This window comes from Salmo salar, chromosome ssa17 (assembly GCF_905237065.1).
Source record: "Salmo salar chromosome ssa17, Ssal_v3.1, whole genome shotgun sequence".
Taxonomy (NCBI): Eukaryota; Metazoa; Chordata; class Actinopteri; order Salmoniformes; family Salmonidae; genus Salmo; species Salmo salar.
This window is the reverse complement of record NC_059458.1, coordinates 38,770,838-38,789,541: the sequence shown is the minus strand read 5'-3', so window position 1 is coordinate 38,789,541 and position 18,704 is coordinate 38,770,838. Positions and strand designations below refer to the sequence as shown.

Here is an 18,704-nt window from a genome sequence, read left to right as displayed (position 1 = left end):
TAATTAGAAAAATAAAATGTTATTGTGTAAATGTATTTATTGGTTATATATTTTTTTAATATAAAAGATGAAAATGTAATGAATATAGTTATTTGTTGATGTGAAAATCTAAATTGACACATTTTAAAGGTTGTCTCTGTTGAAACAAATGGGGTTTCAATAAGGACTGGACAAGAAGAGGTGGAAGAACTATGGCTGGTTCAGACCTCACCCACAGCAGCAGGAGAACAGAGCAGGCCGAGCCAGAGAGGGAAGCAGGCCAGGCCAGCTGTAGGGGTTGTGGCTGGTGAAGGGATAGATGGAGGGATGAAAGGCCCAGAATGCTTTGGGTCTACTGTGCACTGGACACGATCTCTAGGGGGGCTAGGTTCCTACATGGAGCTATGGAGACCAGCAGCAGGCAAAGGGAGGCATGGATGGAGTGAGGGATGGATGGATGGAACGAGGGAGGTAGGATAGATGGATGGATGAAGGTAACCCCCTAGGGGCGATGGAGAGAGGAATGGATGGATGATAACCCCCTAGGGGCGATGGAGAGAGGAATGGATGGAGGTAACCCCCTAGGGGCGATAGAGAGAGGAATGGATGGATGGTAACCCCCTAGGGGCGATGGAGAGAGGAATGGATGGAGGTAACCCCCTAGGGGCGATGGAGAGAGGAATGGATGGATGATAACCCCCTAGGGGCGATGGAGAGAGGAATGGATGGATGGTAACCCCCTAGGGGCGATGGAGAGAGGAATGGATGGATGGTAACCCCCTAGGGGCGATGGAGAGAGGAATGGATGGATGGTAACCCCCTAGGGGCGATGGAGAGAGGAATGGATGGATGGTAACCCCCTAGGGGCGATGGAGAGAGGAATGGATGGAGGTAACCCCCTAGGGGCGATGGAGAGAGGAATGGATGGATGGTAACCCCCTAGGGGCGATGGAGAGAGGAATGGATGGAGGTAACACCCTAGGGGCGATGGAGAGAGGAATGGATGGATGATAACCCCCTAGGGGCGATGGAGAGAGGAACGGATGGAGGTAACCCCCTAGGGGCGATGGAGAGAGGAATGGATGGATGGTAACCCCCTAGGGGCGATGGAGAGAGGAATGGATGGATGATAACCCCCTAGGGGCGATGGAGAGAGGAATGGATGAAGGTAACCCCCTAGGGGCTATGGAGAGAGGAATGGATGAAGGTAACCCCCTAGGGGCGATGGAGAGAGGAATGGATGGATGGTAACCCCCTAGGGGCGATGGAGAGAGGAATGGATGGATGATAACCCCTAGGGGCGATGGAGAGAGGAATGGATGAAGGTAACCCCCTAGGGGCGATGGAGAGAGGAATGGATGGAGGTAACCCCCTAGGGGCGATGGAGAGAAGAATGGATGGAGGTAACCCCCTAGGGGCGATGGAAAGAGGAATGGATGGATGGTAACCCCCTAGGGGCGATGGAAAGAGGAATGGATGGATGGTAACCCCCTAGGGGCGATGGAAAGAGGAATGGATGATGGTAACCCCCTAGGGGCGATGGAGAGAGGAATGGATGGATGATAACCCCCTAGGGGCGATGGAAAGAGGAATGGATGGATGATAACCCCCTAGGGGCGATGGAGAGAGGAATGGATGGATGATAACCCCCTAGGGCCGATGGAAAGAGGAATGGATGGATGATAACCCCCTAGGGGCGATGGAGAGAGGAATGGATGAAGGTAACCCCCTAGGGGCGATGGAGAGAGGAATGGATGGATGGTAACCCCCTAGGGGCAATGGAAAGAGGAATGGATGGATGATAACCCCCTAGGGGCGATGGAGAGAGGAATGGATGGATGATAACCCCCTAGGGGCGATGGAAAGAGGAATGGATGGATGATAACCCCCTAGGGGCGATGGAGAGAGGAATGGATGAAGGTAACCCCCTAGGGGCGATGGAGAGAGGAATGGATGGATGGTAACCCCCTAGGGGCGATGGAGAGAGGAATGGATGGATGATAACCCCTAGGGGCGATGGAGAGAGGAATGGATGGAGGTAACCCCCTAGGGGCGATGGAGAGAGGAATGGATGGATGGTAACCCCTAGGGGCGATGGAGAGAGGAATGGATGGATGATAACCCCCTAGGGGCGATGGAGTGAGGAATGGATGGAGGTAACCCCCTAGGGGCGATGGAGAGAGGAATGGATGGATGGTAACCCCCTAGGGGCGATGGAGAGAGGAATGGATGGATGGTAACCCCCTAGGGGCGATGGAGAGAGGAATGGATGGAGGTAACCCCCTAGGGGCGATGGAGAGAGGAATGGATGGATGGTAACCCCCTAGGGGCGATGGAGAGAGGAATGGATGGAGGTAACCCCCTAGGGGCGATGGAGAGAGGAATGGATGGATGATAACCCCTAGGGGCGATGGAGAGAGGAATGGATGGAGGTAACCCCCTAGGGGCGATGGAGAGAGGAATGGATGGATGATAACCCCCTAGGGGCGATGGAGAGAGGAATGGATGGATGGTAACCCCCTAGGGGCGATGGAGAGAGGAATGGATGGAGGTAACCCCCTAGGGGCGATGGAGAGAGGAATGGATGGATGTAACCCCTAGGGGCGATGGAGAGAGGAATGGATGGATGGTAACCCCTAGGGGCGATGGAGAGAGGAATGGATGGATGATAACCCCCTAGGGGCGATGGAGAGAGGAATGGATGGATGGTAACCCCCTAGGGGCGATGGAGAGAGGAATGGATGGAGGTAACCCCCTAGGGGCGATGGAGAGAGGAATGGATGGATGATAACCCCTAGGGGCGATGGAGAGAGGAATGGATGGAGGTAACCCCCTAGGGGCGATGGAGAGAGGAATGGATGGATGATAACCCCCTAGGGGCGATGGAGAGAGGAATGGATGGAGGTAACCCCCTAGGGGCGATGGAGAGAGGAATGGATGGATGATAACCCCCTAGGGGCGATGGAGAGAGGAATGGATGGATGGTAACCCCCTAGGGGCGATGGAGAGAGGAATGGATGGAGGTAACCCCCTAGGGGCGATGGAGAGAGGAATGGATGGAGGTAACCCCCTAGGGGCGATGGAGAGAGGAATGGATGGAGGTAACCCCCTAGGGGCGATGGAGAGAGGAATGGATGGAGGTAACCCCCTAGGGGCGATGGAGAGAGGAATGATGGTGTTCCCCCACAGCTAGTTGATTCAGTCTGTACTGCTGTACCTCCCTTCAATGTTAACTACATCAGATAGTTATATCAGTGAGTCTCAGAATATATGAGAAAGAAGAATCTGTCTGAATATAGAATGTGAATATAGAATGTGTGTGTAAGTGTACAGACAGACAAACACATGCATATCCTACTGACTTGTAGCTTCCCAATATTGCCCTGGAATAGAATAGAATCTCTCTGATGCTGCTACTGCTTTCATCCCAGATTGACCTTTGACATTTTACCAAACCGATACGGGGCACAATGAAATTCAGAAGGACTTCCTGTATCTGTTCAGACAGACATAGAGGAAAAAGAAGAAGAGAATGACTTCCTGTATCTGTTCAGATAGACATAGAGGAGAAAGAAGAAGAGAAGGACTTCCTGTATCTGTTCAGATAGACATAGGGGAGAAAGAAGAAGAGAAGGACTTCCTGTATCTGTTCAGATAGACATAGAGGAGAAAGAAGAAGAGAATGACTTCCTGTATCTGTTCAGACAGACATAGAGGAAAAAGAAGGGAATGACTTCCTGTATCTGTTCAGACAGACAAACAGGAGAAAGAAAGGAATGACTTCCTGTATCTGTTCAGACAGACATACAGGAGGGAATGACTTCCTGTATCTGTTCAGACAGACAAACAGGAGAAAGAAAGGAATGACTTCCTGTATCTGTTCAGACAGACATACAGGAGGGAATGACTTCCTGTATCTGTTCAGACATACAGGAGAAAGAAGGGAATGACTTCCTGTATCTGTTCAGACAGACATACAGGAGAAAGAAGGGAATGACTTCCTGTATCTGTTCAGGCAGACATACAGGAGAAAGAAGGGAATGACTTCCTGTATCTGTTCAGACATACAGGAGAAAGAAGAGAATGACTTCCTGTATCTGTTCAGACAAACAGGAGAAAGAATGGAATGACTTCCTGTATCTGTTCAGACTGACATACAGGAGAAAGAAGAGAATGACTTCCTGTATCTGTTCAGACTGACATACAGGAGAAAGAAGAGAAGGACTTCCTGTATCTGTTCAGACAGACATACAGGAGAAAGAAGGGAATGACTTCCTGTATCTGTTCAGACTGACATACAGGAGAAAGAAGAGAATGACTTCCTGTATCTGTTCAGACAGACATACAGGAGAAAGAATAGAATGACTTCCTGTATCTGTTCAGACTGACATACAGGAGAAAGAAGGGAATGACTTCCTGTATCTGTTCAGACAGACATACAGGAGAAAGAAGGGAATGACTTCCTGTATCTGTTCAGACTGACATACAGGAGAAAGAAGAGAATGACTTCCTGTATCTGTTCAGACAGACATACAGGAGAAAGAAGGGAATGACTTCCTGTATCTGTTCAGACTGACATACAGGAGAAAGAAGGGAATGACTTCCTGTATCTGTTCAGACAAACAGGAGAAAGAATGGAATGACTTCCTGTATCTGTTCAGACTGACATACAGGAGAAAGAAGAGAATGACTTCCTGTATCTGTTCAGACTGACATACAGGAGAAAGAAGAGAAGGACTTCCTGTATCTGTTCAGACAGACATACAGGAGAAAGAAGGGAATGACTTCCTGTATCTGTTCAGACTGACATACAGGAGAAAGAAGAGAATGACTTCCTGTATCTGTTCAGACAGACATACAGGAGAAAGAATAGAATGACTTCCTGTATCTGTTCAGACTGACATACAGGAGAAAGAAGGGAATGACTTCCTGTATCTGTTCAGACTGACATACAGGAGAAAGAAGGGAATTACTTCCTGTATCTGTTCAGACAGACATACAGGAGAAAGAAGGGAATGACTTCCTGTATCTGTTCAGACTGACATACAGGAGAAAGAAGGGAATGACTTCCTGTATCTGTTCAGACTGACATACAGGAGAAAGAAGAGAATGACTTCCTGTATCTGTTCAGACAGGAGAAAAAAAGATGAAGGTCACTTGTGAACATAATTAGTCTCTCTGTCTCTGTCTCTCTCTCTCTCTGTCTCTCTTTCCCCCTCTCTCTCGCTCTCTCTCTTGCTCTCTCTCTCTCCTTTCTCCATCTTCTCTCTCTGTCTCATTCCTTCTCTCTCTCTCTTTGGCCGTCACTCGTCAGGACAGAGACATCCCATCTTTCCAAACCCTGACCGCTCCAGATATGTCACAAACACTTCTCCTTACATAGTGTTTTGTTCTGTGGTGACAGCTCCCATGTGTTTTTCTACGCCGGCACAAGGTAGCATGACATATGGCTGGTGAATGCTCTGTGATGTTACTGGAGATGGTAAACACTGTGTTGTTGTTATCGGTCATTCTTCTCCGGTTCATTCATATATTCATGTGTTTATTTCTGTCCTCACCTCCATCTGGTACTTACTGTCTCGTTCCAACCTCAGACGGGGGTTTGTTTAGCTGGGTGACACTATGACTGGAGAGGAGAGACAGGAGGGTAGGCTCCTACATGGACCTATGGAGACCAGCAGCAGGCTGGGTGTTGTCACTATGACTGGAGAGGAGAGACAGGAGGGAGAGACAGGGGGGTAGGCTCCTACATGGACCTATGGAGACCAGCAGCAGGCTGGGTGTTGTCAACTTGCCATCAGTTTGAAAGAAGGAAGAGGAAGACAAGGATAGATTTAAAGAGAAGGGGGAAGAGAGAGAGAGCAGAGGAGAGAGAGGGGAGGAGAGAGAAGAGGAGAGAGAGAGAGGGAGGAGGAGGGAGAGAGAGAGGGGAGGAGGAGAGAGAGAGAGGAGTAGAGAGAGGAGGAGAAGGGGAAGGATAAAGAGGGCAGGAGAAGAGCAGAGAGAAGAGGAGAGAGAGAGGAGGGGAAGGATAAAGAGGGCAGGAGAAGAGAAGAGGAGAGAGTGGAGGAGGAGAAGGATAAAGACGGCAGGAGAAGAGGAGAGAGAAGAGGAGGGAGAGAGAGAGGAGGAGAAGGATAAAGAGGGCTGGAGAAGAGAAGAGGAGAGAGAGTGGAGGAGGAGAAGGGGAAGGATAAAGAGGGCAGGAGAAGAGCAGAGAGAGAGGAGGAGGAGAAGGATAAAGACGGCAGGAGAAGAGCAGAGAGAAGAGGAGGGAGAGAGAGAGGAGGAGAAGGGGAAGGATAAAGAGGGCAGGAGAAGAGCAGAGAGAAGAGGAGGGAGAGAGAGAGGAGGAGAAGGATAAAGAGGGCTGGAGAAGAGCAGAGGGAAGAGGAGAGAGAGAGAGGAGGAGAAGGGGAAGGATAAAGAGGGCAGGAGAAGAGGAGAGAGAGAGGAGGAGGAGGAGAAGGATAAAGAGGGCAGGAGAAGAGCAGAGAGAAGAGGAGAGAGAGAGGAGGAGGAGAAGGATAAAGAGGGCAGGAGAAGAGCAGAGAGAAGAGGAGAGAGAGAGAGGAGGAGGAGAAGGATAAAGAGGGCAGGAGAAGAGAAGAGGAGAGAGAGAGAGAGGAGGAGAAGGATAAAGAGGGCAGGAGAAGAGCAGAGAGAAGAGGAGAGAGAGAGAGAGGAGGAGAAGGATAAAGAGGGCAGGAGAAGAGCAGAGAGAAGAGGAGAGAGAGAGGAGGAGGAGGAGAAGGATAAAGAGGGCAGGAGAAGAGCAGAGAGAAGAGGAGAGAGAGAGGAGGAGGAGGAGAAGGATAAAGAGGGCAGGAGAAGAGCAGAGAGAAGAGGAGAGAGAGAGGAGGAGGAGGGGAAGGATAAAGAGGGCAGGAGAAGAGCAGAGAGAAGAGGAGAGAGAGAGGAGGAGGAGAAGGATAAAGAGGGCAGGAGAAGAGCAGAGAGAAGAGGAATGTAGAACAGCCTCCTCTACTTTATTCAGAGTAAATGTCCTCCGTCTGCCTCTAAATCAATCCAGTGGCTCTGCAGTCACACACACACACACACACACACACACACACACACACAGTCTCACACACACACACACACTCCCCATCACATCAGTCACCTCAGACCTGCAGTCCCATCAGTTAGAGTCTCAGCTCCAGCCTGCAGTATATAAAGGCTCTGAGCTGATCTCCCTCATCAGCCCCATCACACCTCACTGTAGGGCTCTGATCCCTCTGCAGTGCAGTCACTCTCCCCATCACACCTCACTGTAGGGCTCTGATCCCTCTGCAGTGCAGTCACTCTCCCCATCACACCTCACTGTAGGGCTCTGATCCCTCTGCAGTGCAGTCACTCTCCCCATCACACCTCACTGTAGGGCTCTGATCCCTCTGCAGTGCAGTCACTCTCCCCATCACACCTCACTGTAGGGCTCTGATCCCTCTGCAGTGCAGTCACTCTCCCCATCACACCTCACTGTAGGGCTCTGATCCCTCTGCAGTGCAGTCACTCTCCCCATCACACCTCACTGTAGGGCTCTGATCCCTCTGCAGTGCAGTCACTCTCCCCATCACACACTCTGCACCTGGCTGAAATCAGCCCTGAGAGAGAAGTCTTTAGGTCAGTGGTCACCAAACGATCCATCTCCAAGGCATTCCTAGTCAATCGCCAAACATTTCTCTCAACAACAGAAAATAAACAAGGATAAAGCTTTACATTCCTAGTTTATTCTGTCTCTGGTGCTGCTGGGAGTAGGTGCACTTGTTTCAGCTGCTCTGAGCACCGGGTTGGTCAAGTCTTCCACTGTTTCAGCCATTTCATGTGTCGTACTGATGGTACAAACTCTCCCGACTCGGTGTTCCCGGAGAGCAAATCAGGTGCACCTATAGACTTACTGCTAGCCAATCAGATTACTCAGATCACTGTGCAGCTTCCTTGAACACACAGCCAAGTCAGTTTTAATACTAATGGTGTTTCAAAACGTCTAAAACCATGACAACAGAGACTGTCCAACCAATGAGTGAGTTGCCGTTTTAATTCAGCGCTGTCAACACGTTTTCTAAGACATGAAATGTTCTTCTCCACTCAACACTGAAACAGCCCTGCAGCTTCTTTAAATAAGTAGACAAGTGTAGTGATTGTGTTTGTGTTGTTAGAGGCTGTGTGTTTTTAACCCCCTAAGGTCGATGTCCTCGCTCCGCGGAAACCAAATTAGACAAATCTGTCAGTTTAATATTGAGAGATATTTGACTTTCTGGTCGTTGGAGGAACAACATGAATTAGTACATGAGGCAGATATAGTGCAGGGTGACTTGAGCTTCACCATCAGCTGGAAGATGGTGTCCACATTTAGTTCTGTCTTAGTGGAGGGGGAGACCTGAGGGACAGTCAGATGGTGTTCTGTCTTAGTGGAGGGGGAGACCTGAGGGACAGTCAGACGGTGTTCTGTCTTAGTGGAGGGGGAGACCTGAGGGACAGTCAGACGGTGTTCTGTCTTAGTGGAGGGGGGAGACCTGAGGGACAGTCAGACGGTGTTCTGTCTTAGTGGAGGGGGAGACCTGAGGGACAGTCAGACGGTGTTCTGTCTTAGTGGAGGGGGAGACCTGAGGGACAGTCAGACGGTGTTCTGTCTTAGTGGAGGGGGAGACCTGAGGGACAGTCAGACGGTGTTCTGTCTTAGTGGAGGGGGAGACCTGAGGGACAGTCAGACGGTGTTCTGTCTTAGTGGAGGGGGAGACCTGAGGGACAGTCAGACGGTGTTCTGTCTTAGTGGAGGGGGAGACCTGAGGGACAGTCAGACGGTGTTCTGTCTTAGTGGAGGGGGAGACCTGAGGGACAGTCAGACGGTGTTCTGTCTTAGTGGAGGGGGAGACCTGAGGGACAGTCAGACGGTGAGAGGTGGACCCTCTGGTTCTCTGGCCCCATAAGTCCAGTTAAATAAAGAAAGCTAATCATTTCAATTCATTCTCACTCAGCTGTGCCACAAATGAGAGAGACAGAGCGAGAGACCGACAGACTATTCATCTTCCCCGACGCTGATTACCCTTGTACCTCCTCTCCTCTCTCACTCCCCCTCCTCTCCTCTCACCCCCCTTCTCTCCCTGTTTTTCTCCCTGTACGTACGTCACTCTCTCCCTCTCTCTCTCACCCCCCCTCTCCTCTCAACCCCCCTTCTCTCCCTGTTTTTCTCCCTGTATGTCTCTCTCTCTCTCTCTCTCTCTCTCCCTCCATCCCCTCTGCTCTGCAATAGTGTGTTTCAGTAAGTCAGGTGTTAACTGGGAAGCATGTCTGTCCACAGCTGTTTCTCTCCACCCAGCTCTCAGCAGCTCTATCAGACCTGTCAGCCTGAACACTGTCCACCTCCACCGTACTAAGACCTGAACTATCTGGTCTGTCAACACCTCTGGTCTGTCAACACCTCTCTTCCATGTTGAATGACCTAAACTATCTGGTCTGTCAACACCTCTCTTCCATGTTGAATGACCTGAACTATCTGGTCTGTCAACACCTCTCTTCCATGTTGAATGACCTAAACTATCTGGTCTGTCAACACCTCTCTTCCATGTTGCAATATAGTGATTGCCATTCTGGCCTCAGTTTTGAAAGTTTTAAACAGCCTACATAGTCCTGTCTTCCACAGTAACCTAAAGAACATTCTATATCATTCTAGAACCATAGTCCTTACTGTCTTCCACAGTGACCTAAAGAACATTCTATATCATTCTAGAGCCATAGTCCTTACTGTCTTCCACAGTAACCTAAAGAACATTCTATATCATTATAGAACCATAGTCCTTACTGTCTTCCACAGTGACCTAAAGAACATTCTATATCATTCTAGAACCATAGTCCTTACTGTCTTCCACAGTAACCTAAAGAACATTCTATATCATTCTAGAACCATAGTCCTTACTGTCTTCCACAGTGACCTAAAGAACATTCTATATCATTCTAGAACCATTCTCCTTTTTCTGAACGGACACTGTAACTGTAGAGAGATGACCTCACAGCCATGAGGTCAGAAGATTTCTCCCCCTGAAGTCATTCATGACTCAGTCTGTTTCATGACACGCTCAACTCACTACTGTTCATTCTCAAACGAACCACTACAGTTCACTACTGTTCACTACTGTTCACTACAGTTCACAACTGTTCATTCTCAAACGAACCACTACAGTTCACTACTGTTCACTACTGTTCACTACAGTTCACAACTGTTCATTCTCAAACGAACCACTACAGTTCACTACTGTTCATTCTCAAACGAACCACTACTGTTCATTCTCAAACGAACCACTACAGTTCACAACTGTTCATTCTCAAACGAACCACTACAGTTCACAACAGTTCACAACTGTTCATTCTCAAACGAACCACTACAGTTCACTACAGTTCACTACTGTTCATTCTCAAACGAACCACTACTGTTCACTACAGTTCACTACTGTTCACTACAGTTCACAACTGTTCATTCTCAAACGAACCACTACAGCTCACTACAGTTCACTACTGTTCACTACAGTTCACTACTGTTCATTCTCAAACGAACCACTACAGTTCACAACTGTTCATTCTCAAACGAACCACTACAGTTCACTGCAGTTCACTACAGTTCACTACTGTTCATTCTCAAACGAACCACTACTGTTCACTACAGTTCACTACTGTTCACTACTGTTCAGTAAAGAACTATTTCCACAGATAGAGACAGAGAGAAATCCTCCCTGGGTGGAATGGGCAGGTTTTTGAGAGGTGACTGGTTGTTTGAATGGGTTGTGTTTTACCACACGTCCACACTCCTCTGTTCTCCCTCCCTTCCATCCTTCCTAAGGAGAGTGGTTAAGTCCCTAATGGCACCTCGTTCCCTTTTTATAGTGCACTACATTTGACCAAGGCCCTTAGGGAATATTGTGCCATCTAGGACTCTGTGTGTTCAGTGTGTTCAGTACACATCAATGGCAGGTTAATATATCTTCCTGGGGAGGCAGGGGTCTGGTAGCTTGGTCAGAGGATGGGAGAGATACCTGACTTCACACACATCATCATCATCACACACACACACACACACAGAGTCTCAGCCCTGAAGCGGCCGACTGACTGAGAGCCTTGTGTTGTTCTGGGTCTTTATTTTTCCACTTCCTTCTGTCTTCTGCCTCTTTACAAAAGATTGGCTGGATTTGCTGTGTCATGAAAATGTACTGTCAGATATGACTGATTATCTCGACAGGGAGATGGAGGGGGAGGGAGAGGGAGAGGAGGAGGGAGAGAATGAGGGAGAGGAGGAGGGGGAGGATGAGGGAGAGGATGAGGGGGGGAGAGGAGGAGGGGGAGGGCGAATAGTAGGAGAAGGAGGGAGGGGGGGAGCAGGAGGGAGAGGAGGGGAGGGAGGGAGAGGAGGAGAGGGAGGAGGAGGAAGGAAGGAGGGAGGGAGAGGAGGAGAAGGAGGGTAAAGGGGTAGAATATGCTGGTGGTGGTGACTCTAGGGAAGTGTCCCAAATGGCACCCTATTCCCTATAAAGTGGCCTATGGGCCCTGGTCAAAAGTAGTGCACTAGATAGGGAATAGTGTTCCATTGGGGATGTCTCCCTGTGTTGGGATGTCTCCACTACTCCTACCCTAACCCTCCCCAGCCAGACCCCCCCGTTCCCCCAACAGTTTCCCATAGAAAAGGCAATGACCTGAGGTTAATAGCTTGAACTTTCTCTCTGGCTTTATAGTCCAGCCACAGAGTCTCACACACTGGACACACACACACACACACACACACACACACAGACTGGACTGTGGCTGGCTGGTGGTGGTGTGACATCCAGGTGATATAAGAACCAGTTAAAGGCTGTCTGCTTCTCTAATGGCACGGTTTAACTGGTGGTAGACTGTCTCTGTTGCATGGCCATCATCTCTGGCATTACTATGGCAACCCTCAAGACCTGATAGCAATACTGCCCTCATCTCATTTAGTCTCTCTCTCCCTCTCTTTTTCTCTCTCCCCCCTCTCTCTCGCTCTCTCTCCCCCCTCTCTCTTTTTCTCTCTCCCCTCTCTCTCTCGCTCTCTTTCTCCCCCCTCTCGCTCTCTTTCTCCCTCCCCCTCTGTCTCTCTCCCCCTCTCCCTCTTTCTCCCCCGCTCTCTTTCACCCTCTCTCTCTCTCTCTCTTTCTCCCCCTCTGTCTCTCCTCCTGTATCTGTCTCTGTCCTTCCCTCTCCTCCACCAGAGAACAGTGATGAGACAGGAGTGATGGATAGTTTGCTGGAGGCTTTACAGTCTGGAGCAGCGTTCAGAGACCGACGGAAGAGAGCACCCCGTCCCCGAGGTGAGACCTTTACAATAACTCCTATACCCCCTTACAATAACTCCTATACCCCCTTACAATAACTCCTATACCCCCTACCTAACTCAATACCCCTTACAATAACTCCTATACCCCCTTACAATAACTCCTATAGCCCCTACCTAACTCAATACCCCTTACAATAACTCCTATACCCCCTACCTAACTCAATACCCCCTTACAATAACTCCATACCCCCTTACAATAACTCCTATACCCCCTACCTAACTCAATACCCCCTTACAATAACTCCTATACCCCCTACCTAACTCAATACCCCCTACCTAACTCAATACCCCTTACAATAACTCCTATACCCCCTACCTAACTCAGTACCCCCTACCTAACTCAATACCCCTTACAATAACTCCTATACCCCCTACCTAACTCAATACCCCCTTACAATAACTCCTATACCCCCTACCTAACTCAAAACCCCCTTACAATAACTCCTATACCCCCTACCTAACTCAATATCCCTTACAATAACTCCTATACCCCCTACCTAACTCAATACCCCTTATGATAACTCAATACCCCCTTACAATAACTCCTATACCCCCTTACAATCACTCAATACCCCCTTACAATAACTCAATACCCCCTACCTAACTCAATACCCCCTACCTAACTCAATACTCCCTTACAATAACTCCTATACCCCCTACCTAACTCAATACCCCCTTACGATAACTCCTATAGCCCCTACCTAACTCAAAACCCCCTTACGATAACTCCTATACCACCTACCTAACTCAATACCCCTTACAATAACTCAATACCCCCTACCTAACTCAATACCCCCTTACAATAACTCCTATACCCCCTACCGAACTCAATACCCCCTACCTAACTCAATACCCCCTTACAATAACTCCTATACCCCCTACCTAACTCAATGCCCCTGACAATAACTCCTATAGCCCCTACCTAACTCAAAACCCCCTTACGATAACTCCTATACCCCCTACCTAACTCAATACCCCTTACAATAACTCCTATACCCCCTACCTAACTCAATGCCCCTGACAATAACTCCTATACCCCCTAACTAACTCAATGCCCCTGACAATAACTCCTCTACCCCCTACCTAACTCAATACCCATTACAATATTATTTTATTATAGTTATTACTGGTTCATTATTATATTATTATAGTTACTACTAGTTCATTATTATATTATTATAGTTATTACAGGTTCATTATTATATTATTGTTATTACTGGTTCATTATTATAGTTATTACTGGTTCATTATTATAGTTATTACTGGTTTATTATATTATTATAGTTATTACTGGTTCATTATTGTATTATAGTTATTACTGGTTCATTATTATATTATATATTATAGTTATTACTGGTTCATTACTATATTATTATATTATAGTTATTACTGGTTCATTATTATATTATATATTATAGTTATTACTGGCTCATTATTATATTATATATTATAGTTATTACTGGTTCATTATTATATTATATTATAGTTATTACTGGTTTATTATTATATTATAGTTATTACTGGTTTATTATATTATTATAGTTATTACTGGTTCATTATTATATTATAGTTATTACTAGTTCATTATTATATTATGATATTATAGTTATTACTGGTTCATTATTATATTATTGTAGCTATTACTGGTTCATTACTATATTATTATATTATAGTTATTACTGGTTCATTATTATATTATTATAGTTATTACTGGTTCATTATTATATTATTATAGATATTACTGGTTCATTATTATATTATTATAGATATTACTGGTTCATTATTATATTATTATAGCTATTACTGGTTCATTATTATAGTTATTACTGGCTCATTATTATATTATTATATTATAGTTATTACTGGTTCATTACTATATTATTATATTATAGTTATTACTGTTTCATTATTATATTATTATAGTTATTATTGGTTCATTATTATGTTATAGTTATTACTGGTTCATTATTATAGTTATTACTGGTTCATTATTATATTATTATATTATAGTTATTACTGGTTCATTATTATATTATTATAGTTATTACTGGCTCATTATTATATTATTATAGTTATTACTGGTTCATTATTATATTATTATAGTTATTACTGGTTCATTATTATATTATAGTTATTACTGGTTCATTATTATAGTTATTACTGGTTTATTATATTATTATTGTTATTACTGGTTTATTATATTATTATAGTTATTACTGGTTCATTATTGTATTCTAGTTATTACTGGTTCATTATTATATTATATATTATAGTTATTACTGGTTCATTACTATATTATTATATTATAGTTATTACTGGTACATTATTATATTATATATTATAGTTATTACTGGCTCATTATTATATTATATATTATAGTTATTACTGGTTCATTATTATATTATTATATTATAGTTATTACTGGTTTATTATTATATTATAGTTATTACTGGTTTATTATATTATTATAGTTATTACTGGTTCATTATTATATTATAGTTATTACTAGTTCATTATTATATTATGATATTATAGTTATTACTGGTTCATTATTATATTATTATAGTTATTACTGGTTCATTATTATATTATAGTTATTACTGGTTCATTATTATAGTTATTACTGGTTTATTATATTATTATAGTTATTACTGGTTTATTATATTATTATAGTTATTACTGGCTCATTATTATATTATTATAGTTATTACTGGTTCATTATTATATTATTATAGTTATTACTGGTTCATTATTATATTATAGTTATTACTGGTTCATTATTATATTATTATAGTTATTACTGGTTCATTATTATATTATTATAGTTATTACTGGCTCATTATTATATTATTATAGTTATTACTGGTTCATTATTAAATTATTATAGTTATTACTGGTTCATTATTAAATTATTATAGTTATTACTGGTTCATTACTAAATTATTATAGTTATTACTGGTTCATTACTATATTATTATATTATAGTTATTACTGGTTCATTACTATATTATTATATTTTAGTTATTACTGGTTCATTACTATATTATTATATTATAGTTATTACTGGTTCATTATTATATTATTCTATTATAGTTATTACTGGTTCATTATTATATTATATTATTATGTTATTACTGGTTCATTATTATGTTATTATAGTTATTACTGGTTCATTATTATATTATTCTATTATAGTTATTACTGGTTCATTATTATATTATATTATTATGTTATTACTGGTTCATTATTATGTTATTATAGTTATTACTGGTTCATTATTATATTATTATATTATAGTTATTACTGGTTCATTATTATAGTTATTACTGGCTCATTATTATATTATTATAGTTATTACTGGCTCATTATTATATTATTATAGTTATTACTGGTTCATTATTATATTATTATAGTTATTACTGGTTCATTATTATATTATTATAGTTATTACTGGTTCATTATAGTTATTACTGGTTTATTATATTATTATAGTTATTACTGGTTTATTATATTATTATAGTTATTACTGGTTCATTATTGTATTATAGTTATTACTGGTTCATTACTATATTATATATTAAAGTTATTACTGGCTCATTATTATATTATATATTATAGTTATTACTGGTTCATTATTATATTATTATATTATAGTTATTACTGGTTTATTATTATATTATAGTTATTACTGGTTTATTATATTATTATAGTTATTACTGGTTCATTATTATATTATAGTTATTACTAGTTCATTATTATATTATGATATTATAGTTATTACTGGTTCATTATTATATTATTGTAGCTATTACTGGTTCATTACTATATTATTATATTATAGTTATTACTGGTTCATTATTATATTATTATAGTTATTACTGGTTCATTATTATATTATTATAGCTATTACTGGTTCATTATTATATTATTATAGCTATTACTGGTTCATTATTATAGTTATTACAGGGTCATTATTATATTATTATATTATAGTTATTACTGGTTCATTACTATATTATATTATTGTTATTACTGGTTTATTACTATATTATTATATTATAGTTATTACTGGTTCATTATTATATTATTATAGTTATTATTGGTTCATTATTATGTTATAGTTATTACTGGTTCATTATTATAGTTATTACTGGTTCATTATTATATTATTATATTATAGTTATTTCTGGTTCATTATTATATTATTACAGTTATTACTGGTTCATTATTATATTATAGTTATTACTGGCTCATTATTATATTATTATAGTTATTACTGGTTCATTATTAAATTATTATGGTTATTACTGGTTCATTATTAAATTATTATAGTTATTACTGGTTCATTACTATATTATTATATTATAGTAATTACTGGTTCATTACTATATTATTATATTATAGTTATTACTGGTTCATTATTATATTATTCTATTATAGTTATTACTGGTTCATTATTATATTATATTATTATGTTATTACTGGTTCATTATTATATTATTATAGTTATTACTGGTTCATTATTATGTTATAGTTATTACTGGTTCATTATTATAGTTATTACTGGTTCATTATTATATTATTATATTATAGTTATTACTTGTTCATTATTATATTATTATAGTTATTACTGGCTCAGTATTATAGTTATTACTGGTTCATTATTATATTATTATAGTTATTACTGGTTCATTGTATTATTATAGTTATTACTGGTTCATTATTATATTATTATAGTTATTACTGGTTCATTATTATATTATAGTTATTTCTGGTTCATTATTATATTATTATATTATAATTATTATATTATAGTTATTACTGGTTCATTATTATATTATTATATTATAGTTATTACTGGTTCATTATTATAGTTATTACTGGCTCATTATTATATTATAGTTATTACTGGTTCATTACTATATTATTATATTATAGTTATTACTGGTTCATTATTATATTATAGCTATTACTGGTTCATTATTATAGTTATTACTGGTTCATTATTATAGTTATTATATTATAGTTATTACTGGTTCATTACTATATTATTATATTATAGTTATTACTGGCTCATTATTATATTATAGTTATTACTGGCTCCTTATTATATTATAGTTATTACTGGTTCATTACTATATTATTATATTATAGTTATTACTGGTTCATTACTATTATTATATTATTGTTATTACTGGTTCATTATTATATTATTATATTATAGTTATTACTGGTTCATTATTATATTATTATGTTATTACTGGTTCATTATTATGTTATTATAGTTATTACTGGTTCATTATTATATTATTATAGTTATTACTGGTTCATTATTATGTTATAGTTATTACTGGTTCATTATTATAGTTGTTACTGGTTCATTATTATATTATTATATTATAGTTATTACTGGTTCATTATTATATTATTATAGTTATTACTGGCTCATTATTATATTATTATAGTTATTACTGGTTCATTATTATATTATTATAGTTATTACTGGTTCATTATATTATTATAGTTATTACTGGTTCATTATTATATTATTATAGTTATTACTGGTTCATTATTATATTATAGTTATTACTGGTTCATTATTATAGTTATTACTGGCTCATTATTATATTAATATAGTTATTACTGGTTCATTACTATATTATAGTTATTACTGGCTCATTATTATATTAATATAGTTATTACTGGTTCATTACTATATTATAGTTATTACTGGCTCATTATTATATTAATATAGTTATTACTGGTTCATTATTATATTATAGTTATTACTGGTTTATTATATTATTATAGTTATTACTGGTTCATTATTATAGTTATTACTGGCTCATTATTATATTAATATAGTTATTACTGGTTCATTACTATATTATAGTTATTACTGGCTCATTATTATATTAATATAGTTATTACTGGCTCATTATTATATTAATATAGTTATTACTGGTTCATTATTGTATTAAAGTTTCCACCGGTTCCAACAGATGATCAGATGAGCCTCAGTCCCAGTTCTTACCTCCAGGTTCTGAAGCCTTGTAACCATGGTAAAGACAACCTCCGTCTCAGAGCATGTTGTCTGTCTGTCTGTCTGTCTGTCTGTCTGTCTGTCTGTCTGTCTGTCTGCTGATAGCCGTAACCAGAGCCATGTATTTAAAATAGAGCTCATGAAATGTATAGAAACAGATTGGTTCTTTCCATAACCCTGGCTGTCTTCTCTACTCTGAGCTCATGACCGTCCTCTCGTCGTGTGTTGCCCTGTACGGCTCTTCTCTGCATGTTGTCTGTGGTTCTGTGTGTATCCTATATAGTGAACTACCTCTACGTTTGACCGGGGCCCTCTGCTGTAGGGAATAGGGGGGCCTCTGCT

At 40.8% G+C, this 18,704-nt stretch overlaps 1 protein-coding gene across 1 annotated transcript in view; it reads left to right on the top strand.

Moving 5' to 3' along the window:
• LOC106591129 (protein diaphanous homolog 3) overlaps positions 1-18,704 on the top strand; it is a 764,911-nt gene that overhangs the window by 648,083 nt on the left and 98,124 nt on the right. Inside the window, 2 exon segments of the mRNA XM_045699589.1 lie at positions 12,195-12,293; positions 18,322-18,381. Of these exon segments, the coding sequence (XP_045555545.1) occupies positions 12,195-12,293; positions 18,322-18,381 (159 nt within the window).